The 26,711-nt window shown below is 40.3% G+C and overlaps 2 protein-coding genes across 2 annotated transcripts; one reads left to right on the forward strand and one right to left on the reverse strand.

Annotated features, from left to right (window-relative positions):
- The first annotated feature begins 13,212 nt into the window (after positions 1–13,212).
- On the forward strand, positions 13,213–14,169 carry LOC118711158 (taste receptor type 2 member 40). Its single transcript, XM_036424138.1, has one exon. The coding sequence runs from the start codon at positions 13,213–13,215 to the stop codon at positions 14,167–14,169; it is 957 nt and encodes a 318-aa protein (XP_036280031.1).
- A 9,559-nt stretch (positions 14,170–23,728) lies between these two features.
- Positions 23,729–24,658, reverse strand: LOC118711164 (olfactory receptor 2A2-like). Its single transcript, XM_036424162.1, has one exon. It carries the CDS (start codon positions 24,656–24,658, stop codon positions 23,729–23,731), a length of 930 nt encoding a protein of 309 aa, XP_036280055.1.
- Between the last annotated feature and the right edge of the window lie 2,053 nt (positions 24,659–26,711).

The following is a 26,711-nucleotide window of genomic DNA, read 5'->3' on the forward strand; positions in this document are numbered from 1 at the left end:
TTCAGAGACAGATGCATGTATACTGAAATGAAAATATTTTCAAAATATTGTTGAGTACAAAAAGTAAGGAGATATTTTATAATTCCATTTATGTCCTTTTATGGAATATACATATATTTCTTGTGTATATATGTGTGTCTATAAAGTTCTGGAAGGATGTACCAAAAATGGGTATTTGGAGATAAATGAAACATTTACACCACATTTTCTACCTTTCTGCATTGTTTGAACTATCCAGAACATGTATGCATTAATTTACATGTATGCATTAATTTTTATATTTTAAAGTGTAGTTGGTATGCAATCTTTTATTGGTTATATTAGTTTCGGGTGTACAATATAGCCATTTGACATGTTTATACCTTTCGATGTGGTTTATATTGATGTTTTTACAAGACAGAGAACTAGGTAAGTAGCAAAGTTTGAGGTACAGGCTATGTAGCATAATTAGCTGACTGATTCTCCCATTATGTGTGTTTTAATAAAAAATGCAAATCTCCCAACTCATGGGTTAAAATTCTATCTCCTTTCTTCCATTTTATCCCTTTCCTCCAGGGCTGCTATGGAAAGGTCATGGGCTTTTGATCCATAGACATTTATATTCTGTTATTCTCTTTGCTTCCCTTCATACCCAGGTTGTATTACAAGTTAAGTATTGTGCCCAGATCCTTAAAAATACTTTGGGTAATTACAGGTGGAGTGAGATTATGTCTGAGATTTACTCTAAGATAATTTGGCACAGGGCAAAGGAATGAAGAGGAGAGAGGTTAAGAATAGTCAAATGTTGATTGTGACTGAAATCATGTCAAACAAAATCTCAGGTGCATGGGGTTCTTTGTACTAGTCTCACTATTTCAGGGTATGTTTGAAATTTCCCTAACAAAATTATATACAAATGAGTTAGAAAATACTCCAATTTCCTGGCCCTCTCTCTTCATGCCCATATCTAGATGAACTCAACATTTTTTAAAAATATATATTTTATTGATTTTTTACAGAGAGGAAGAGAGAGGGATAGAGAGTTAGAAACATCGATGAGAGAGAATCATCGATCCAGCTGCCTCCTGCACAACCCCCACTGGGGATGTGCCCTCAACCAAGGTACATGCCCTTGACCAGAATCAAACCTGGGACCTTTCAGTCCTCAGGCCAACGCTCTATGCACTGAGCCACACCGGTTTCGGCAAGATGAACTCAACATTTTTAATACTCCACATTTCCCTCTAAACAGCCTAGTGTTACTTGAGAATATTTTATAACCGGATGAACTTGTGTTCCTAGATTCATGCTCTTCATCCTTAAATAAGTAACATCATTGAACATTTTTAGCCCATATTTCTCTGGTAAATCATTCACTTAAATACCCAAAATTACTATCTCTTATCTTTTCCTCAGTCTTGAAACCTCCAATCCCTCTTCTCCCTGCTTCATTTTTCACCGATGAAGTTGCCCTTACATTCTTTGATAAAAATTAGGACATTCCCTCACCTTCCCATTAGCAAATCTATTAAACCATCAATTTTCTCCTACATTCCTAAATTTCATAGAAATACTATGACAATCCTCCCTCTATTATTTCTCCTTCCTACAAGTTCCATTTTTGTATGTGTTTTCATTTTCTTTCTTTCATGATTATGTCTTTTCTCAAATATCTGATGGTCCTTGAATGTGAGCACTAGAAGCTGATTGCAGAATTTTGAAATTAATTTTTAAAAAATTTTAGAATATACAAACAATATAGTTTTATAGAAACCCTTAGTGGAGAAGTATCTCAAAATTATCATATTCAGCCCAGCTGGCATTGCTCCAGTGGTTGAGCATCAGCCTATGAACTAGGAGGTCACTGTTCAATTCCCAGTCAGGGAAAATGCCCCAGGGATTCAGGCTCAATCCCGAGGAATGTATACAGGAGGCAGCCAATAAATGATTCTCCCTCATCATTTATGTTTCTATCTTTCTCTCCCTCACCTTTCCTCTCTGAAATCAATAAAAATATATTTAACAACAACAAAAACTATCACATTCACAAAACTGGATTCTTACTTTTTCTCCCCAAACACACTTCTTCAGTTTTCTCCAACTTACTATCTAGTAATAATTAATGTCGTTTTTAAACATTCATTTAAAATCTTGTTTGGCGTTGACTTGTATTGACATAACCTTCAAACATGTGGTATCTACAGAACGTGTGAAGTGCAATTAACAAGTTTTGCTTGAAAAAGTTTGTGTTTGGTTTGGTTTTTGTTGCAAAACTAGGGCTAAGAAGATGGCGGATGAAGAGCATATTCAGCACTGCATGCTTTACGAGTTCCAGTTAGGAAGAAAAGCAAGTGAGGCTGCAAAAAACATCTGTAGTGCTCTTGGTCAAGATGCAGTTAGCGCCAGAAAATGCCAGCGTTGGTTTGAGAAATTTCGCGAGGGAAATTTTTCATTAGATGACAAGAGTGGTCGAGGCCGTGTGTCCAATTTTGATCAAGAAGCTCTTCAAGCTCTTTTGGTGCAAAATCCTCAAATTACCCAACAAGAGCTTGCGACAACTTTAAATTGTTCACAAAAAACAATTTCCAATCAATTGCGTGCACTTGGCAAAGTCCAAAAGTTTGGAAAATGGGTTCCTCATGAGTTGACCGACAACAACCATAATCAAAGAGTCACAATTTGCAGTTCGCTCCTCTCTCGTCAAAACCGTTTGCCGTTTTTAGAGCAAATTGTTACCGGAGATGAAAAATGGGTGCTGTATGTTAATTTGAAAAGGCGGCCTCAATGGTTGGACAAAAATGAGGCTCCACATCCCACGCCAAAACCTGACTTGCATGCGAAAAAAGTGATGCTGTGTGTTTGGTGGAATTCTTCATTATGAACTTTTACCATCGAACCAAACCATTACAAGTGCAGTGTATAGTGCCCAATTGGAAAGGTTAGCCCAAGCTTTAAGAGAAAAAGAACCCGCGCTGATTAATCGGAAGGGCGTATTTCTTCACCACGATAACGCACGACCGCATACTGCAAGAATCACTGCTGAAAAACTGCGCCAGTTGGAATGGGAAGTTCTCCCTCAACCTGCATATTCTCCTGATATTGCCCCTTCCGATTACCATTTATTTCGTTCTTTGCAAAACTTTCTTCTTGGAAAAAAATTTAATAATGAAGAATGCCTCAAAAATGCATTGACCAAATTTTTTGCATCAAAATCACAAGAATTTTACAACAGAGGGATGAAAATGCTTCCTGAGCATTGGGCACAAGTAGTAGAAAACAACGGCAACTATATTGTTGATTAAATTTTGTTGTATTGTTTAAATAAATTCGATTTAAAAAAGTATTAGAAAACGACATTAATTATTACTAGACCTAATAATATTAAGTAGCACTGCAATATTTTCTATTGATGAAGCTAGAATTCTGGGAACCATTTATAGGTCTGTTTTTTCTCCCTTCCCTTCCTCTATTCAATTAATCAATCATTTATTTTCATTATGTGATGTATATAATTAGAGGATGATTTATATATTAATTTCACCATTATTGGCTGAATACCAACTATATGACAGGCACTAGTCTATAGGCTAGATATCCAGGATGCAGCAAAATAAATTGGGCTGCTGTCATCACAGATCTATTACTCTAGTGGGAAAACACAGAAAATAAACAGACATGTGGTTGTTGTATTAAATCAATCTAGCCAAGAAGAGGCTGTGTAAGTTAAGATTTAAAGAAAAATACTTTAAAAACGTATAAGCCTAAACCAAGAAATTAGAAGAATAATTATGAAATAAATCTAATAAAATAAGAAAAACACAATTCATTATATATATTTATGTCATAAATTAAAGATCAGAAAAGGGAGAATTAAAATGAGTCTAATAAATAAATAAAATTAGTATTCTTTGCTTATATTATTGAGAAATAAAAAAGGCACCAAAATACACAAAATAAAAAAATAATTAAAAAATTACCATAAACTACCATATAGCAGTACTCATAAGAACTTATTTTGTTCAAATCTATGTAGGTGTTTGAAAACCTAGATAAGATAGCTGTCTCTAGAAAACAGCTTAATATTAAAATATATGTCAATGTAATTTACCATATTGACAATACAAAGGAGAAAAATGATAATAATTTTCAGAAATGCTTTTTTTAAAATGAGGAAAATTTAACATCTATTACTACCTATTTAAAAATTATTTATAAAATAAACATAGATGAATAATTTCTTGTGTAATAAAATACATCTATCTCAACCTAATAGGAGGAAACACTATTGTTTATAGAGGAAATAGAAATTCAGGAAAAAGAAAAAGATGTTAACTTTCATCCTATTAATTAATGTTGTCCCTAAATATTATCCAATGCCATTATATCCACTGAGCCAAACCGGTTTCAGCTAAACATAATTTTTTATTATTATCCAAGGACCTCTAAGTATGTTTCAATCAGTCTTAATTGGGGTCATAAAAACTGCCCCAAACCAATTTTCTACAGGAAATAACTAAGGAAATTTTTGAACTGGGGATATATCCAAATAAACCTTAAACACTGATTCTATAGAATGAACCCTATGTTCATCACAGCGCTATTTACAATTGCCAAGATTTGGAAGCAGCCCAAGTGTCCATCAGTAGATGAGAGAATAAAAAAACTATGGTACATTTATACAATGCAATACTATTCAGCCATAAAAAAAAGGAAATCTTATTCTTTACAACAGCATGGATCGACTTGGAGAGCATTATGCTAAGTGATATAAGTTAGTTGGAAAAAGACAAATACTATATGATTTCACTTTTATGTGGAATCTAATGAAAAAATAAACAAGCAAAACAGAAACAAACTCATAGATATAGAGAACAGACTAATAGCTGTGGGAGGGATGAGGATTAGTGAAATAGGTGGAGGGATTAAGAAAAAAATAATAATAAAATAAAATAAAAAACACAACAACAAAACTACATAGACACAGACAACAGCATGGTGATTACCAGAGGGAAAGGGGAGTAGGAGCAGGTAGAAGAGGGTAAAGGGGGGATAAATGGTGACAAAAGGAGACTTGACTGGGTAGTGAACACATACTACAATATACAGATGATATATTATAGAATTGTACACCTGAAACCTCTTTAATTAACCAGTGTAACCTGAAGAAGTACATATGAAAGCCAATTTTAGGCCACCCTCGCCCACTCTAACTTGTCTGCCAAGTAGCTAAGAAGACATGGTGGTCAACTCCCAAGGAAGACGTGCACCTGTGCCACAGTACGGACATTACTCCAACCACCACGTAATGAATGAGATTCTGTAGCACAAAGATGGAGCAGCCAACACCAGGGGAGTGAGCCAGAGCAGGGCAGACCAGGGAGGAGACAGGGAGCCACGTGAAGGTAGGTGTCAAAGCGAGAGGGAGTGAGGTTGCACACAATGATTCTGCAGATGGGAAAGATGTGGCTGGTGACTGGACACCTGGCCTGGAGACCAGCCCAAACCACCTTCCTTCCGCCTTTAACTAGCAGCCAGGCTCAAAGCAGGAGAGAATATCTTGAGTGGGGTGAGTGTAACATGAAATGAGTGAGTTTACCCAGAATTATGTTTTCACCTATCAGGGGAATTGAGGGGACCCTATGCTTATATTAAAGCAATCATTTTTTAATTTTTTAAAATTAAAACTTGGGGGCAAAAATTAATAAATTACTTTTTAAATATAAGTTGATTTTTCACTAACTCAGTGTGCAAATTTAAAAATTCATTCCACTTTATGTGGGAGTTCATCTGAGATTTCAAAATATCCTTACGGAGTGTGCATCTATCTGCACACAAACCAATTCTAAACCTGGCCTAGAACTTGGAGTACATCCTCTGCAGGCAAGGCCCAGACCAGTGAGAGACAAGAGGCTCAGAAGTAATGAGAATAGTTGAGAAGTCACCACTTACATCGGAAATAAGGACAATTTATAAAGAGACGGACTTGGAAAGAAAACTGCAGAATGCTTAAAATGTCCAAGATAGGTCTCCCACACTGCATGCTCTTTCAGAACAAATTCCTCCATTCAAGTTTCTCAAGTGCCCCAAAGGGCCAGCAGCTGCCAAACCTGTCTCTGCCCCACATCTCACACTTGATCCCCAGAGTCCCTTCTCCTTATCTCCTTTTTGGTTCCAGAATTTTGCTATCTTCTGCCTTGTGAATGGAAGCTCTTCCAGTTTTAAGAAATATGATGGACTGGCATTTATAGCCAAGATTAAAAATAATCCCCACCAGACTGCCTGTGAGATGTGGTTTCCTGAGAGCCCTGAGGCCTTGGGAATGCAAATCAGAAACCAATCCAATTGCCACTGACACTTACCAGAGAAAACTAACATTTGCGTCTACACCCCAGATCCCGGATGGCTGCAAATAAGGCAGTGGCTCATTCAAACCAGTCCCTGGGCACAGGCTGGAAGCTCCAGTGGAGGAAAGGGAGGGAAAGGACAAAGCTCTGGAAATCGGGACTACATCAACAATATCCCACTTCCACTTGGCTTGTCAAGTTCATTCCTATTTAGAACCTAGGGAAAGGTGAACTCTGTTTAATGGCCCTCCCTGCTCCCTGCCCCTTCCCATGTCACGCTGGAGTCGGGTTCCTTTCTCACAACCTGGGGCTCTGTTGAAAACTGGGCCCTCTTCTGCTCTATTTTTCCCAGGCCCTATATTGAAGAGGGAGGCACAAAACATCCATCTTGTTTCTTTGCATTATGCTCAGTATCTGCTGCACCTTATCTTGACTCTCCCTCTCTGTTCAAACACACATACCAACGTCTCACTACCTGCACAAAACACACATCCATTTTCAGTGCTCCAAATTCTCCCTCCAAAAGTTTTTCCTCGCCCAAACCATTAGGTCTGACTTTGGAGAACTGTTAATAGAACATGTTTGTCATTATTGTTACATGGACATTATAATTACACATCACATGTAATAAAAATGGTAGGTAGTAATTTTGGTTTTGGCCTAATGATTGCCACTCACCATTTTCTGGCTTGTGCGGGGCCTGCTCTCGGTGTTCCTGGTCCCAGGAGTGAAGGAAGCAGGCTCGCCCAGCCATCGGGGAGAAACTTGGGTTTAGACGTCTAATTGGTGTCCTCAGGAAGCCCATGGAAGTTTCCTGGTTTGAGGGTTCAGGCAGGCCAGACATTCACATGATGGGAAGTACTGGAAGTGTGATTCAGAGCTTCTTAGACACCGCTGAGCCTCCCTCCTGTGTTGGCCCCGCGCCCCACTCTTCCTGCCAGCACAGATTTGAAATGTTGTCCACCAGTTGGTCCCAAGGGGCGTATCCATAGTTATCAGTCCAGGCCTTTCCACATTCTCCCCACTCTCTTCTCTCCTTTCTCTACTTTTTCCCAAAAAATTTCTAAATGAGAGAAGAATCATCCAGTGTTCATTGGAAAGCCATGGGCATCCAAGGCCCCCCAGCTCATGGCCTCCTGGTACAGTAGGCTCAACACTCAGCCACCTAACCCATCTAGGGAAAGGGTATTTCCAGTTCATGCAGTGAATAGGATTTACTTGTACCAGGTTCATTCAATGAGTTTGATCCTATGAGGAACCACGTGGATGGCTTTCTCCCCAACATTGCCTTCAGTCTCCCTACTGAGGAGTTCCTTTCACCAGCCATAAGCAACCCTCCAGATAGAGCGTGACTTTTCAAATGTGTTAGGAGTTAACACAGCATACTTTTCAGTTACTAGTAAAAAGGAAAAGTTCAGTCCTGTTGTGATCAAAACCATTACCTACCATCTAATTTCAAGGTCTGTCCTCTCTCCAGCTGGAACTGAGCCCTTCAGCTCCACCCGCTTCCAGCGATGGGGAAGGTTGGGTGGGTGAGCTCTGTTTTTCTCAGCCTCCTTTCCCTCTTCCTCAGCTGCTTCCAGGTACTGGGAGGAGGCAGGGGGAGAAGGAAGTAGAAAGCACAGGCTATGACTTGACCAGTGCTGGTGCATCTGGCTGCTCAGTGCCCTCAGCACGGCACGTGCCCAGATACTGATTGTGGTGGGCGGAAGGATGTTCTCCTCATCCCAATGTGGGGAACCTGTGAACACATCACCTTCCTAGGTAAAAGGGACTTTGCACATGTGATGCAGTTTAGGCTTTTCAATGGGAAGATGAGCCTGGATTATCCAAGTGGATTCAATGCAATCACAAGGGTCTGAAGGAGGCGGGAGGGTTGGAAGCAGAGGAGACGTGGTGATGGAAGTAAAGAGAGCCGGCAGAGAACTTGAATAGAAATCCCAAGCAAGTTAAAAGGACTATCCAAGATGGATTATTGATGTTCCCATAATGGCCTCACAGGTGTGTGGCCTTAGGCAGCTAGCTCTCTGCAGATTCCAAGGCCTTATTTGCTGATGGTGAGCTCTCAAGTCACCTCGGTATTAGGATCCTATTATTCTGATGTTTCAGATTCTTTAGAAAAGGCTCTGTAGTGAACTCAAATTATTCTATTTAAGTAATATAGTTTTTATTTGCAATTTATCTTTCAAAAATAAATATTAACCTAACTGTTAATAATACTCTACCAAAACAAGAAAAAATTCTCATGAAAACTGTCTGGAATGACTCTGACCATGAGTATGAAGATTCAGACCTCTCCCTAAAAGTGGACAGGTGGCCCGAAACCGGTTTGGCTCAGTGGATAGAGCGGCCTGCAGACTGAAAGGTCCTGGGTTCGATTCCGGTCAAAGGCATGTACCTTGGTTGCAGGCACATCCTCAGTAGGGGGTGTGCAAGAGATGGCTGATCGATGATTCTCTCTCATTGATGTTTCTAGCTCTCTGTCCCTCTCTCTTCCTCTCTGTAAAAAATCAATAAAAATATATTTAAAATAAATAAATAAATAAATAAATAAATAAATAAATAAATAAATAAAAGTGGGCAGGTGAAACTCCTAGCCAACTGCCTAAAATAGAGGTTTTCAAAGGTTTTCCCCAAGCTCATACTTAGAAAGAACAGGCATGCCCACCCACTGGTGGACATTGAATAATTGCTCGATTTTTTCAAGAAGGACTCAGGCGCCATCTGGTGGTGAAACAGACAGCTAAGCTTTGGGTCCATCACATTGTCCACACAAGACATATAACACGCATTAAAGAGATTAAAGAGTCATTGAAAAATAAAAACTCCAGAGTCTACAGAAGCCAGGGACACAAATGTCTGTGGATTAATGTGGCAGGAAAATAATCAAACTTTATTTTTCTGAACTTGTTTGCCATCGCACTATATAATGCATAGTGTGTATGATATTGGTGCTTGTAGATTGTATCTTGACTTCAAAATTGGGGGGGAAAAGATAAAAATTAAAATATTTTACTTTTAACATTTTCTTTTACAATTTTTAAATTTTTTTTTTCTTGTAACCAGAAATCTGCACCTTTTTCTTTGGTAACAACATTGTTAAAAACAAATATCATTGTTAAATATTGTGTCAACAATGAAATGGTACTCAGCTATAAAAAGGAAGAAAATTTACCCTTTGCTGTAGCATAGATGGTCCTGAGAACATTATGCTAAGCAAAATAAGCCAGTTGGAGAAAGACAAGTACTATGGGATCTCACTTATATGAGGAATATAATGAACAAACGGAACTAATAAGCAGAATAGAGACAGACTCACCAAAACCGGTTTGGCTCAATGGATAGAGCGTCAGCTTGGGGACTGAAGGGACCCGGGTTCGATTCCGGTCAAGGGCATGTACCTTGGTTGCGGGCATATCCCCAGTAGGGGTGTGCAAGAGGCAGCTGATTGATGACTCTCTCTCACCGATGTTTCTGGCTCTCTGTCTCTCTCCCTTCCTCTCTGTACAAAATCAATAAAATATATTTAAAAAAAAAAAAAAAAAGGATAGAGACAGACTCATAGAAAGCAGGCAGACAGCTCTTTTGGTTGATGGGGGTGTTGGAGGAGATAGAGGGAGGGAAAGAGGAAAAAGAAAAACAGAGAGAACTCATGGACAACAGTGTGATGACTGCAGGGAGAGGGGAGTAGGGTTGGGAAAGGGCATAGAGGGTATAAATGATGATGGGGGGGCGGAGGGAAATAAAGTAACATAAGGAGAGAGAAAAATTTAATCTTGTGGCAAGTTTGCTTGAACTCAGAATTCAGCCTTGACAGGGAGCCTTTGACTAGGAATGATATTTAGTTTTCCTTAGTTTAATCATGGAAAGTAGCTGTTCAAAAGCACAGGCATTTTCAACATGATTTTTAAAGATTTTCAAAAGTCCTTGCACAACTCTCTGGCATCCCAATGTCCCTGTACTAAGTGCTCTGTCCTGAATCACACCGTGGACCACATGTCTCGCTGTAGGTAGAATTGATAATGCAGCCCTGAGCAGTGGGAGGTTGTCTTCACAGAGGTGGAAATCAATAAGCTGTCTGGGAAGTCAGTTTTCATTACCATGAAATTTCCAACATGTTCGATTTCTAGAAACCAATTCTAAACAGAAAGGAGAACCAAATAGATAACTTTCTCTATAACGTTTTATAACTACTTGTGGGCACCTTTTCAGGGAACTATCCAGTGTCCACTCAAAAGGCCAACTGCGTGGTACCAATCTTTGCCGCTTTTGCATAAGCAGAGAGTTTTTCCTGGGGTGATGAAAATGAGTTCCCTTCAACAGTTCGGCAGCTCTCCTTAGCTTTCAGCTGTGACTAAGCCCCGACCTGTGTGCAGTAAGTGAATGCTGTATTGTATCTGGTTTAAGGGGGAGAGCCAGCTTACAGGTGGTGACTCTGTGTCCAAGATGCGTTCCATTTTTAACGTCTAGCAGGAAAGCAATTCCTGCTGAGTGGTGCAGATGAGTGGATGTGCGGTCTGTGTCCTTAGATAACTCGTGGAACTTGTTTTATCGCAAGTCCAATATTAGCATTCTCTCAGGAGCATCATTCTCTATTAGATGGTCCAAACCTTTCCTCTATTACAAACATTAATTTCGCAATTGCTTCCTGGTGTGTGCCTGTGGTGGGCACACTGCCTAAAATATTTTCAGCCATATAAAGATTCTCAAAGTCACAGTGACTATAGGGCTTACATCTAAATATTACTAAATCGTACCCTCATCAGCTGCAGTAGCAAATGTCTCAGTGTTGAAAACTTTTCACACAATGTATCTTTCATTTTCTACCCATATTTCCAGGACACCGAGCGACAGTATTTCTGATCACACTTCTATTTGAACGTGTTTACCGTATATCTCTCCAGGACACAATTTCCCCTACATTCAATAGACACTCTTTTATGACTTGTGATGAATTGGACATCCCAGGCAGAAATTTTTCTCACTTAAATACGAAACAGTTTAGCCCTAGCCAGCTTTGCTCATAGAGTGTCAGCCCACGAACCCGAAGGGTCTCAGGTTCGATTCTGGTCAAAGGCACATACCATGGTTGCTGGCTCAATCCCCAGCCCTGGTAGGGATGTGTTTAAGAGGCAACAAATCGGTGTGTCTCTCATAGCGATGTTTCTCTCACTGTCTCTCACCCTCCCTTCCACTCTCAAGAGACGATCCAAAGGACTTGCATGCATGCATATGAGCATAACCAATGGACACAGACAGTAGGGGGATGAGGGCATGTGCTGACGGGTGGGGCGGCTGGGGAGAGGTCAATGGGTAAAAAAGGAGACTTATGTAATACTTTAAACAATAAAGAATTTTAAAAAGTCAATGGGGAAATACCCTTGGGTGAAGATTAACAATAAATAAATAAATAATTTTATAGCGTCAGAAATAAGAGAAGTTACTGAAGATGAGAACTGTCATCAAATGTCAAGTCTTCGAGTCCACATGAACTTTCCTTTCTCTATACAATGTTTTCTTGATTTTGCTTTGTCTGGTGCTATTTTTATATTAGTATTATTAAATAATAGAAGACAACTTTATAATAAAAATAAATCCGCATATGTAAAACTTTAGACAATAAATTTAAAATAAATCTGACTTCCTTGTTTGAAAGAAAATGAATGTGGGGTGGGAAAATCTATTTTTATCATCTTTCTATTTATGTTATAAAAACAAAAACTATAATAGGGCACTCACACTGGCACAAGGCACAGGGACAAGAAGACACAGGAATGTGCAGACACCGTGACAAACCAGAAAGTGCTTGCATACACGTCTGGGTTTAGATGGGCAGTCACCATCCCACTGCAACCGCTTCACCCAGTAGACCCCATGTGGCCAAATCTTCTCATTTCCAAAAGAAGACATATTTTTTTTTCCTGTATATATGTAATCTTCTAAATTAAATGCTGCCCAAATAAAAAATATAATAAGCACTAGTGGACTAATGCTACCCAACATTTGACAGTAGAAGGTAAAACTTCACTGCAGAATAGGTGTGGCCAGGACTCATTGAACCCTAGCTGAGACTTGCTCTCAATCCTGGCTACGTAAAAATGCAGCATGCCTGGGCTCTGGCTCAGATTCTGATTTACTACCTCAGGAATGAGTCTTGGGTACCTATATATTTTTTAAGCGTCGAGTTCACCCTGTTTCATAGCCAGGGTAATTCAGGGAATCAAATTTCATGTTACAGTATTTTATCACATTTCCCAACTTCAATACCATGTTCAGAACACTCTGAAGCCTGCCCAGGCTGCCTCCACCTGATTCTGAGTTCAAATAGTGATGTGATGTGATGTGATGTGATGTGATGTGGTGTGATGTGATGTGATGTGATGTGATGTGATGTGGATACTAGTAAATTATAGTTGGTGACATACACACCAACAATGAAAATGTGTCAGGAGTCTTTCTTGGCTCTAATGAGCCCAAATGCCATCCAGTTTTGGCAGGTAATAAACATGTCTTATGAGACAAGTAAAAAGGCCAAGGGAGCACTAAGGCTCCTCACCTGGGACTCTTTGCCCTGTCAGGTGAACATGAGCTTAAAGTAAATAAGGTTCGAAGGTAGTGGGGCCAGAAGCCTGTCTCAGTCTTTCCAGTGAGGCTTGAAAGCCCAAGACAAATGGATTGTTATGAAAAATGGACACAGCCAGTAACCAGAGCCTCTCATCATTTGCATGTCATGCCTCTAACCTGCAGTCATGTGACAAGCAAATGAAGAAAAATTAGAAAGAACTATTAACTGAGAAAAAAAATTACAATCACATTGAGTGAGGGTCAGAAGATCGTGGAGCAGGTACCAGTTCTGGTCAAGAAAACCTGAAAGTCAGGGCCAAAGGGAATGATGACGGTGAACATGGATTACACGGATAATGACATATCCAGGTTCAAAGTGGTCTTCATCTTGGTGGTCTCCGGAATCGAGTGCCTCGCCGGCATCGTTGGGAACGGCTTCATCACGGCCGTCCGCGGGGCTGAGTGGGCCAGACACAAAAGACTCCCCATGGGGGACTACATTGTGCTGATGCTGAACTTCTCCAGGCTCTTGCTTCAGGTTTGGATGATGCTGGAGAATGTGCTCAGCCTACTATTCTGGGCCACTTACAACCAAAACAGGATGTACACACCTTTCAAAGTCATCGTCCTGTTTCTGAACTATTCCAACCTCTGGCTCGCTGCATGGCTCACCATCCTCTACTGTCTAAAAATTGCAAACTTTACGCACCCTTTGTTCTTCAAGATGAAGAGGAAAATCACAGTGCTGATGCCCTGGCTTCTGAGATTGTCACTTCTCATCTCCTTGTGCTTCAGCTTCCTCTTATCTAAAGACGTCTTCAATGTGTATGTGAACAGTTCCATTCCTATCCCGTCCAGCAACACCACGGAGAAGATGTACTTTGCTGAGACCAACATGATCAACCTGGTTCTTCTCTATAACCTGGGGATCTTCATTCCTCTCATCATGTTCATCCTGGCGGCCACCCTGCTGATCACCTCTCTCAAGAGGCACACCCTGCAAATGGAAAGCAATGCCACTGGCTCCAGGGACCCCAGCATGGAGGCCCACTTGGGGGCCATCAGGGCTATCAGCTACTTTCTCATTCTCTACATTTTCAATGCAATTGCTCTATTTCTTTCCATGTCCAATGTCTTTGATGCCTACAGTTTTGGGGATGTTTTATGCAAACTCATCATGGCCGCCTACCCTGCTGGCCACTCGCTGCTGCTGACCTTGTGCAATCCTGGGCTGAGAAGAGCTTGGAAGCAGCTTCAGCACCGAGTTCACCTTCACCTGTAAGGACAGACACTGTGACTGGAACCCACAGGACCTGCTCCAACCAGCTCTGCCCTTTCCTCACCTACACCACTCTTCCTCACCCTTTTTCTTCCCTAATCCTGCTCTGACACTCCTCCTAGGTAAATGAATGCTCTCATATGTGTGAAGCTCAATTTTTAACTCTGAAGCCTCAGAAGTGGCTACACAATTCTAAGACAAACTTGTGAAAGCTCCTTGATCTGAGCTCATTCGGATCCTGCCCTGAGTTCCTCTCAGCTTCCTCCTCCCTTGAGCCTTAAGAAGAGGGTGACTGCTTGGGATGATCTTTGTTGGTGCCTATTATCACTGAGCACCCTTTCATTCTCAAGGTTATATTTGTCTGGTCACCCTGCTTGAGGCACTTTACTAACGCACAGTTAAGAAAGAGGAGGGCAAATGACAAGCATAGTAAGTACTCCATGGAAGAGGAAATCAGAACACCTCCAGAGAATGGGGTTCCAGGGAAGAAAGGCCAGCCAAAAGTATCAAGTGCTGTAGAAGTTTCAAGGACAATGAAGAGTGAAGTAAAAGACTTGGGACTTGACTAAAAAGAGGGCATGGGTACTATTAGGAGAGAGATAACTGACATTCAGGTTATAGGAGTTTCCAATAAAGGTGATGAAAATAATCTCAAGCGGTTGTTTAGAGATAAAGGTGATATACAGGGTGGCAGGTAGATATGTGGGTGGTCAAACCAATACTTTATTTTTCCAGATAATAGAGGACAATGTGAGAAGAGAGGAAAGGAAGAATGAAGAAAAAAAGGTGAATTGTACGGGAAGCAGAAAGAACATAGAAAGAAGCCAGAGTTAAGGAAAGTCTATTTTGCTTTGCTCCTGACTCTGTGACACACAGGCAACACCCATGCCTCTGGCTTTACTGGTTCTGGGTCATCTTAAGTAGCTGGTGGGGCAAGGCCAGGTTCCCTGGGAGGGGCTGTCTGGGAACAGGACTCTTCACTGTCAGCCTTCAGCATGGCCTCCAAGGGCTGTTCACAAAATAAGACACCTACCACCAGGTACCTTGCAATAAGGGTAGGATTTGGGATTTTCTTGTACTTGGCTGTTTTTAAAATCAGAACTACTGAGGAAAATGTAAAAAGAATGCTATTGATTGTGCCAAGCTTAAGTAGCTCCTAAATGAAAATGTAAGGTCCTTGGCATAGACTAACACCCAAACTCCTACTCTTAAATACATATTTCAGAGAGTCTTAGGACTTATTTAACTGGAAAGAAAAATATTTATGAAAACACACTATTTTGATAGCTTTCCTGAGTGATACTTATTTATGCTACTGAAGTTGGTAGAGTTGTTATAATAAGACAAATTAGATTTTGAGGTTTCATTCCCATTCCTAAAAATAGGGTTTTTTTCCAAATAATATATGCATACATGCTCACCAAGTGTGCTCTAATGAATTACAGAGAAAAACAGAAGATTGATTTAAAAGTCACCACATCTTTAATATGAAGCATGCCAAGATAAATACTGCATAATCCCTCTACATGCTTATTGTGAAAAAATATTCCCTCATTAATTGCAAGAGCCAGGGACAGCAGAGATCTAATGAGAGCTTCAAGGATGTGACATCTTATCAATGCTTTATGTTGCAGTATCATCAATAAAATGAAGTTCTCTCCAAATCCTTTCTTCTTTCCTTCGTTCATTCCTTCTTTCCTTTCTTTCATCTTTCCTTTCTTCCTTCCTTCCTTATGTGCCTGCTTTCTCCTTCCCTCCCCCCTCCCCTTCTTTCCCTCTGTTTTTTCTTCCTTTTTCCCCCTGTAAAATCCACCTAAACTTCAGGAGCAAGCCGGTATACCATGCCTTCAAATTGGCTGGCTTTAGACAGAAATATGAATCCTAAAGGATCTGTTTTGCAAACTGTATGTGACACCCCATCCTGAGAAAGGTTGAAAGTTATGGTGTGAAGGATTCCTTTACCCACAAAGTAACACTGGACATGTGAACAGCTAAGGGGATTTGCTTGCCAGGGGATCCCAACCAGGAAGGCCCAGTACAAGGCTGGAGCCTCAAACCTGGTGGCATCCTCGACAATGAAGACAAGTCCAGTGGCCAAGGCAGAGCTAAGGAGAGGGATTGGAGAGCCACCAGGTTGTCCTACAGCCCAACACAATCTTCCCCTTCTAATAATTCAGTGCCTGCTAAATTCCGCCCTGGCTCCTGCTTTTATGCAGGAATTCTCTTTTTTTAGTCTCAGAAATTCTTTGTTTTGAGGTCCTATAACAAAAAAATATCTACTGAAGAAAGGAAAAGAAACTATAAGTTCAATCAATCAAGACTTGAGTTGGGGGGAAGGGGGGAACTGCAGAAAGCAGAAGCAATCATGGCAGGAAGGGAAGGGAGAGAGAGATGCTGGAGAGGAAGCCTCCCATCCCACTCCCGTTTCCCTCCTCCCTCTGGAGAGAAGGGGAATCCTGAGAGGAGTGGGGGAAGAAGTGGAAATTTCTGACATCAGAAAGGCTGGTTTGTGGGAGAAGCAGGAAGGATTAAACAGCTGGGGAGCCAACCTCGCTGTTTGAAGGATCGGGGAGTCCTCTGGACTCCTTCTCAAGACTGGGCCTTTGTATAAGAGGTAGAAAATGGAAGAAAATGTTCATCTCCAGGGTCTTGGTGTAGGGGTGAGGTAACATGTTACACGGTTAGAAGTTACTGTTGGTGCATCATCCAGAACTGAAATATCATTGCTGACATGTACACATAAGGAACTGTTTGACATTGAAATTGGGTCTCAAAAGAACTGGTGGCCCAGAAAGAAGCTCACTACAGACTGATTCATATGCCTTTCAGCATAATCATTACTGCTTGTCTCATTTTTTATTCTTATAAGTATATTTCCAGTAGGACATGATCTCACTCATCTAGGGGAAATGGTGATGAATAAGAACAGACCCAGAGATGAAGAGCCATGGGTCAGACTGTTGGACCTCAAAGGGAGGGTGAGGATAAAAGGGAGAAATCAACCAAAGGACTTATGTGCACACATATGAGCCTAACCAGTGGTCAAGGGCAATAGGGTGGTGGGGGCATGAGTGTGGTGGAGGGGGATTGGAATGGGGGGTTGAGAACAAATATGCAATTCCTTAATCAATAAAGAAATTAATTTAAAAATATTTTTTAAAGTTACTGTTGGGAGCATTTTGGAGCCTAGAATGTGGCCCACAGGTCCAGGTAGGAAACAGCAGCATTCCACACAGAAGCTGTGGGTGCCGGACCACACCAAGAGGGTCTGGGATGGAAAGTGGAAAGGTGCTGAGGGCTGAAGACAAACTTGGCCAATTTCAGGTGGGAGAAGGGCTGCACAGAAGCTCATGCCAGGCCTTGGGATCGTCCCTGCAAGCAGCTAAACAGTCTCCCCAAGCTTTCTGAGGATCAGTTCTGGGGGACCCTTCACTGTGCAGGGTGCCATGTGGCAGAGTGCCCTGTGTCTGCAAAGCTAACATTGAGAGAAGTGGTTAACTTTTATTTACAGACACTGAAACGTGAACTTCATATAATTTTACTTGTCATGAAATAGTCTTTTGACTTTTTCAGCCATTTAAACATGCATAAAGCATTTTTAGCTATGCGCTCTATAAAAATAGGCATTTGCTGACCCTGCACTCAGCACACTCTCCAGCCTAAGGAGGCCCTAAGACCCACAACCAAACCTGCGTTACCTTAACTGTGAACCAGAGACACTTCAGGACAACTTTGCCATGTTTTGAACATTGCAACTTTCCAAATATTTTTGCCACTCTCAGTTTCTCCAGCTTTCATTTATCCCTTTGCAATCCCTGGAACAGGACCCTTTAGTTCTTTGTAACAAAACAAACAAAACAACTAGTGCCCTATTTCCCTCTGCCCCAGTGCGAACTATTAAGGGCAGACATGGGGCACTAAATGTGTTTTTATATGAAGCTTTAAAAGCTACCACCCTGAAACTAGTTGATAAGGAGTAAAAATTGGTGAACGAGGTCCTTGGGAATGTTCTGAAGGTGAGGTCTCCGGGCCTGAAATGCTCACGCTCCTCCAAACCCCTGCTGTGGGACTGAACACCAGGCAGCTTCTCTTCCTGGGTGGGTCCAGTGGGGCGATGTTTATGACTTCTGGCTCTTTCAGGTGGCTAACTGGCTGGTATGTTATGTGGTGATGGGAAACGCCTAGAGTCAGTGTGCTGCGTGGCAAGAACCAGGCTTTGGTGTCAAAGATCTAGAGTTGAGTCCCCACTCTGGAAAATTGCTAACCCTCTCTCAGCCTCAGTTTCCCCATCTGGAAAAGAGATGATTATAATATGGGGTTGTTTGAGAGCCAAAGGAAAGCATGTGTGTGTGCACAAAGATGAGTGTGTTGTTGATTCATTCAACAAAGGTGTGGTGAGCATATGATGCTTAGGACTCAGAGGTTAACACATAAAAAATGTCACCCTCCAAGAGCGCAGAGCCTGAGGAGGAGCAACTCAATGTGGGAAATATATTGTGGAAGTCAATGTATTGTGGGGTCAGGGATGTTCCTCAAATGTTCACAATTATTATAAAACTCCTCTCCAAAAAAATCCTGACCTGGCCTATGTGGATCAATTGGTTGAGTGTTGTACCATGCACCAAAAGGTCACCAGTTCGATTCCCATTCAGGACACATTCTTGGATTGTGGGTTGGAATCCCAGCCAAGGCATGAAGCCAATTGATGATTCTCATATTGATGTTTTTCTCTTTCTCTTTCCCTTCTCTCCTCTCCTCTCTGTCTAAAATCAGTAAGATAAAATTTAAAAATATATATATATTTTTAATCCTGATGTTCTTGCTTTATCTCCTAGTAAGAAGAGGGGAATTCAGGACACAATCCTTTCTCTCCACTATCACTGGACCAGTGAGGAGACTGAAAGAAGATTTGTTCCACTGGCCATCCTTAGAGATCCCCATCAGAACCTGAGGATGCAAAAGAGAAGGGGTCCCATTACAGCCAGTCCTACCTAGGGAAAGCTGCTGTTTGCATCTCCTGACTAGAGCCTTCAGAGACTAAAAATAAATCTGTGGTTTATTCAAATCAGATGCCGGATAATAAATTATTTCTGGTGGCCCTGAATGCAGCTGGAGCCATGAGTGACAGAAACGTTTAGTAGGGAAGGGTGGCAATTCAACTCTGAGAAGACTGACCATCCCATGTGACCCCAGCATGGTTTTTGTCTCATCTCACTGCTTAGTAAATATAACTTTTACAATTCTACTCATAAATGCAGTGAGAAAAATTTGCTTGCCTTTGATTCCAAAGCCCAAGAAAATGCCTCGGAAAAAACTCAGACTAGCCACTTGGAGGTCGTGTCTCTACAGGACCCTGCAGCCTCCCTCCAACATCTCCTCCTCGCCCAACCTGGCTCCCCGAGGAACAATGAAGGATTCCATTGGGGCAGAATTTTGTATCTGGTATTTTTCTTTTTAAAAAAAAATAGCTTTATTGAGGTATGAGATGTATAAAAAAAAAACTGTACATATTTAAGGTATACCACATGAGGAATTTGGAGATAAATATCCACTCATAAAAATATCACCATAATCTCCATCACCTCAAAAGTTCTTTTGGAAAAGGTCTTTTTCCAGTGTAGGCAATTAGAGAGGTTTAACATGAGGAGGTCTTTTAGTCAATGTACTACATACATAGTAATTAAGAAGAATTAATTGTCTAGACTTGAATAATAAAAGACTATCAAGATCTGCCAAAACTGGTTCGGATCAGTGGATAGAGCGTCAGCCTGAGGACTGAAAGGTCCTGAGTTCGATTCCAGTCAAGGGCATGTACCTTGGTTGCGGGCGCATCCCCAATAGGGAGTGTGCAAGAGGAAGCTGATCAATGATTCTCTCTCATCGATGTTTCTCTCTATCCCTCTCTCTTCCTCTCTGTAAAATATCAATAAAATATATATATATATTTTTAAAAGATCTATGTAATCCACAAGATACACTCAAAGATGAGGTGGGGTTTGATACCAATTGTCACTTATTCTAACTGACTAAAATAGTCCCGTGAGTGGGCAATATGTTATATACATGCCATGTATTTTATGAAACAGGCACCCAACAAGTGTTTGTTAAATGGAAGAAAGTGATTTGTAATTCATTCTCTCTCCCTCTCTCCCCCTCCTTCTCACAGGTCACATACTGCATTACACTGTATCCATGAAAGTTTTTAAAGGGTCATAAACCTGAAAGAGATATAAAAATTCTTAAGATGATTCAAGTTTTATGAATTCATGCTTCTCTATATATAAAGCATCTTCTATAATCAGTTTCTACTCAATGAATTCTACTGTACTAGAAAAAAAAAGTTCACAGTTAGAATTTAATCACTTGAAAATTGCCATGAATTCAAAATCCATGAATAATTCATATAATTTAATACAGTGTTTCTATAGGCTATGCTTGGATAAGATTGAAGCTATGAACCATATTATAACTGTAGAGAGAATATCATCACCTTAACTAAATTAAGATCTTAAACCTGCATTGCAGTGATTTGTGTAAGAAATTTTCAGAAAGACTGCATTGTTGAAAAGCTAGTATACAAGAAAATAAAGTAACCTGAGATGGAAATGTGAAGACACAGGTGAGAGCACTTTAAACTTCTGCAAATATGGATCTCAGGGAAGCATCAGTGATGAAGGCAGTGACCCTGTGGGAACAATGGCGCAGACAGAACTGAGAGACAGTCCTGAATTCCTGGATTTCTACAAATCTGATTGCATTTAAAAGGGCTTCCATAACTGTGCAACTCTGTCAAGGGCAACCAGTCTCTCAATAACATCTGATTTGCCAGGCCTTACAGAAAACAGATCAGGTCTCTTTGCCACACCTAATGCTCTGAGGAAACCCTCCTTCACTTAGCGCTTTCTTCCTTGAGATAACTTAGCTTTGTTCTTTTTCTGATAGCACACAGACCGAAGTATTATGTTGTGGGGGTAAAGCACAAAAGGCTCTGGAGCCAGGCTGATGAGGTAAGAGTCTGACTGTCCGGTGTGTACATATATAAAATAGATTGACAATGGGACTTCCTTTATGTCTTTGTTATTATGACTGAGCTGTTCCATGTAAAGTACTATCAATATATAGTGCATAGCACTGGGTGATTAATCAAAATGTTAGCTATTATACAAGCTCATTATATGATTACTAGAGGCCTGGTGCATGAAAATTCATGCACTGGAGCAGGGGATCCCTCAACACAGCCAGCCTGCCCCCTCTCACAGTCCTGGAGCCCTCAGGGGCAGGAGCCAACCCAGTGATCAGGGGAAGGGGACACCCTCATTACATCTCTGCTGCTGCCACTGCCAGAAGTGCAAGCCTTGGCTGGCCCTGGTTACCTGAGCCTTGGGCAGCCCTTGGCGGCTGGGCAGCCACCATCCCAGGCTTGCCTGTGTCTCAGGCTGACTCTGGGCAGCTGGGGACTGAGGGGACTGTCACTGCCATCTTGTGGCTGTTGGCACCACCATCTTTGAAAGTGTGGAGTCAATTAGCATATTCCCTCCTTATTGGCTGTGGGCACTGCCATCTTTGTGACAGCATGAGGGTTTATTAGTACATTCCCTCTTTATTAGTTAGGATATTCAGTAAGTTTTGCTGCCTACATATACAGTAATTAAGAAGAATTAACACTTATCCTCCTCAAACTTTCTGAAAAATTCAAGAGGGTAGACTATTTGGTTACCAGGCTGAAAAACCCTGTCAATCTTATTCTTATTCTACCTGCTACCCAAGCTATCTACTCTCTAATTTGAAGGAATTAACACAACTTCATGTGACATTAGTTTGTGTTTCTTACTCGGCAGGTTCTACATGGTTTCATGTGAAAGAAACCATCAGAATTCCTTCCTTAATAATGTGGATGTAAACTGTCAGAATTCTTTCCTAGACAGTTTACATCCACATTATTAAGAACAGAGATACAGACTTCTCATGTAGTATCTAATCTAGTGTTTTCTTCTCAATTCTATTTTCTGGATTGAGAGAAATTTCTGTTTTCTAGGTGAATGGCATGTATAATCCTCCTTTATAATAAAGAGGTAAAATGCAAATTGACCATCACTGCAACACACAAGATTGCTGTCCCCATGTGGTCAAAGATGGCCACCACAAGATGGCTGGCAGAGAAGGGCAGTTGTAGGCGATCAGGCCAGCAGGGGAGGGAAGTTGGGGGAGACCAGGCCTGCAAGGAAGGGCAGTTGGAGGTGATAAGGTCTGCATTGGAGGGCAGATAGGGGTTACCAGGCCAGCAGAGGAAGGCAGTTGTGGATGACCAGACCTGCAAGGGAGGGCATTTGGGGAGGACCAGGCCTGCAGGGGAGGGCAATTAGGGGCAACCAGACTGGCAAGGGAGAGCAGTTAGAGGTGACCAGGCCAGCAGGGAAGGGCAGTTGGTGGTGATCAGCCCTGCATGAAAGGACAGTTAGGGATGACCAGGCCTGCAGGAGAGGGCAGTTGGGGACAACCAGGCTGGCAGAGGAAGGCAGTTAGGGGCAATTGGGCAGGCAGGGGAGAAGTTAGGTGTCAATCAGGCTGGCAGTGGAGTGGTTAGGGGTGATAAGGCTAGAAGGCAGAAGTGGTTAGGGGCAATCAAGCAGTCAGGCAAGTGAGTGGTTGGGAGCCAGCAGTCCTGGATTGTGAGATGTCCTACTGCCTGTTTAGGCCCAATCCCACCAGGCAGTTGGACATCCCTTGAGGTGTCCCAGATTGGAGAGGGTGCAAGCTGGGATAAGGGATACACACTCCCCCTCCCACCCTGTGCATGAATTTTGTGCAACAGGCCTCTAGTTATATAATAATAGGGAAAGGTTTCTAACTATGCAGGAAATACAAGCTAAACAATATTTTTATACAAAAAAATACCATATCACTTAAACATGTTGCATAAATATAATGCCATTGTATCACACATACCTAACAATAAGGTTTCAACTGAACAGATAATACATTCCCAGATAATTGTGAATTAAATCTCCCAAGATAATTGATTTTATTTTAATTCATACATTTTTAATGCTTATAAGTATTTAATGAATTCAATAATTTTAAAACTGCTGGGAATTACTGTCTATTCCCTTTAAAGACTATAAGGCTTAGGTTAATGCAAATTCTCAGACTGGTATATACTAAGAAATACTAACGAAACATTCAAAAATACTAGTGGGCACATTTCCCGACCCCTTTGTTCTAATGAAATGACAAGAGGTCACATATATCTAAACACATAAGCCAGAGAAATGTATTGAAATAACTTTCTCATAGTTAATTTATTCTCCATATAATATTTCTGGCCTTAAAAAATGAATAGAATTTGTTATTTTTTTTTAAAGAAAGACCAGATATTCTGATAATTTAGTTGTCCCATTTCAACCTTAGGAGATATGCTCTTCTGTGGAGTTTTATCCTACTTTCAGAGCTAGAATTTGAATAATTACTATTTTAATATCAAACTTCTAATTGGGAAATTTTTCCGAGTGTTTCCTTCACCAAACCACATATTTCATAAGACATCTGAACATCTATCTACCCTTCACATGGACCTCATCTGCAGTGCTCTATACAAGGCATCCTTCACCTGAGTGTTCCTCAGGCTGTAGATGAGGGGGTTTAGCATTGGGTTAAAGAGACTGTGAAACAAGGACAGTATTTTCTCCTTCTCTTCTCGTTGACTGGATTCCGGGACCATATAAACCACCATGGCTATGCCAAAGAAGAGTCCAACCACACAGAGGTGGGAGGAGCAGGTGGAGAAGGCTTTTTTGCGTCCCTCCTTTGACTGGATATTTAGGATGGCCCAGATGATGCGTATATAGGAAACTAGCATCAAGCAGAGCGGCCCGACTAAGACAAAGACAGAAGCAGAGAAGATGACCACTTTGTTGATCCATGTATCAGCACAAGCCAGCTTGAGGACAGACAGGATCTCACAGAAGAGGTGGTTTATTTCCAGGGGCCCACAGAAGAGCAACCTTACAAGGAGAATCGCATGGATCAAAGCCAGGACAAATCCACATGACCAGGAAGTGATGACCAGGGCTGTGCAAGCTCTCCAACTCATAATGACAGTGTACTGGAGGGGGTGGCAAATGGCCACAAACCGATCATAGGACATCGCCACCAAAATCAGGCATTCTGTAGCAGCAAGACCCAAATACAAAAATGTCTGCACAATGCATGGGACAAAGGAGATGGTTCTCTTCTGGTTCACTAAGTTTGCCAGCATCTTGGGGACATTGTTGGAAGCATAGGATATGTCAATGATGGCCAAGTGTGAGAGAAAGAAGTACATGGGGGTGTGTAGTCTCTGGTCCAGACAGATGAGTACAAAGATCATGCCATTTGCTAACAGACTGAAGGTATAGAACAGGGAGAAGATCCAGAAGAGGAATATTTCCACCTCTGCACTGAGCTGGAATCCCACCAGGATGAACTCTGTGACCCAGGACTGGTTGTCCCCCATTCCATAAAGACAGCTGTTCAGGGATTTAAATGTGATAAAAGGTCAAAGCTGGATAATCAACAAAAATTGGAGTTATTTATCTCAAAATGAGCTCATAGAATAGTTATATACTTGTCCCTATTAAAAAGCTTCTCCTACCCTCAAAATTGGTTAACTATTTTTAACTTTTAATATGAAATAAATTTAAACTTACAGAAAAAGGTCAAGAATTACGCAAAAAAAAAAATCCAATATATGCAGATACCCAGATTGAACAAAGAACTCCACTATACCCAGATACCCAGATTCAACAAATTTTAATATTTCTTTAATATTTGCTTTATCATTCTCTTTTTCTCTATATTATTACATAGGGTTATTACTTGGTCTGAACCAGTTGAGATTAAAGTGTAGACATAATGCCCATTTTTTTCACCAAGAACAGACATTCACAAATATAATTACAATATAATTATAAAAATCAGGCAATATAATGTTGATGCAAATCATTAAACTATAATATTCTCTCTCTACTCCCCCATTCAAGACCCAATCCAAAATTACATATTAAACTTAATGTCATTTATCTTTAATTTCCTTTCATCTGAAATAATAGTCTGTCTTTGCCCTTCATGACCACTGAATTTTGGATGAATATAGAGAAGTTCTTTAGTAGGATGTTCCCCAAATTGAAATTGTATGAAGCTTCTCATTTTTATTCAGATTATTCACTTTCTTCAGGAAAAATAAGCATTCTCCATTGTATTCCATGAGTAAGTGCTTAATGTTCATTTGTTCTATTATTGGTGATGCTAACTTGCATCAGTTGGTGAAGATGGTGCCTCCCAAATATCTCCATTACAAAACCATTATTTTTTTTCACTGATGTAATTTCTGGAGCATCCATTAAAATTACTATAAAATATTCTGTTCTTCATAAAGCTTTCTAATCACTAATTTCAGTGCCTGTTGATTATCTTGCCTGGCTCAGTTATTAGTAATAATTATTGCAAACATGGTGTTCTTACTCCATTATTGTTGTTATATTTATTGGTTGTCAATTTCCCTTTAAGGAAAGGCTCCGTCATCTATTTACCTATCTATCAATTATCTATTTATCCTTCTGCATCTGTATCTGTTATCTTTCTATCAGAATGGACTCATGAATTTGTATCAAGGGATTGTTATTATTATTATTATTATTATTATTATTTATTCATGCTTAATTATTCTAGATATAAACCCTCCAAGCTTGCCCTTTTGTCCTGTTAACATGTTTCCATAATTTTAAGTACTCCCTTACTTCTGATATGATGGTTTACACTTTTCTTATACATTGCCCTCCTCAGCCTCAGACACAGCCATTTCTCCAAAGAGAGATCTTCAGTAAAAAATCTGATTACTTCACTGAAGAGTCATATTTATAAAACAATATCTAGATTTTAATCATTTATACTTTTATTATGATTTCTGCCATATTTCTGGTGTCCTCTTTTAAAAAACAATCATATAATTTGATAAGGAATACAAGTTGCTACTGGGATAACAGATTCTTATATTTATAAAAATTCAAAGCAGCTTAACTGACTTCCCTTTAATGAAGTCCAATCTATTTCTCTAAATTAACATTATTAACATTAAAGAAAATAATCTTCATTTTATTTAGTCGTTTATTTTTAGGCAAAATATATAGTTGTAACTAACACATTAATTATCAAGGTTGCATTATTCTTTTGTTTAATTCATATTTAGAAAATTAGCCTCTTGAACATTTTAACTTTAGAGATTAATGTTTTAAAAATATGGTTCATTGTATTGAATAAAGGGTTCTTACCTGGTCTGAGAGTTTGACATCAACTTTCAAAAGCTTCTTAGAAAAACATTATGAAATCCTGTTGAAGACTAAGAAGATAATACCCTGAAAATAGCCAAAAATAATCATTGTTAATAATTTATATATACAGTTTTACCTTTTTACTGTGCATTTATTTTCATATATATCATGAATTTAAATATATACATATCAAAAAGTATTTATCTACTTCTTTCATTTAGAAACACACCAGGAACTATT

This window comes from Pipistrellus kuhlii, unplaced genomic scaffold (genome assembly GCF_014108245.1).
Source record: "Pipistrellus kuhlii isolate mPipKuh1 unplaced genomic scaffold, mPipKuh1.p scaffold_m20_p_10, whole genome shotgun sequence".
Classification (NCBI taxonomy): Eukaryota; Metazoa; Chordata; class Mammalia; order Chiroptera; family Vespertilionidae; genus Pipistrellus; species Pipistrellus kuhlii.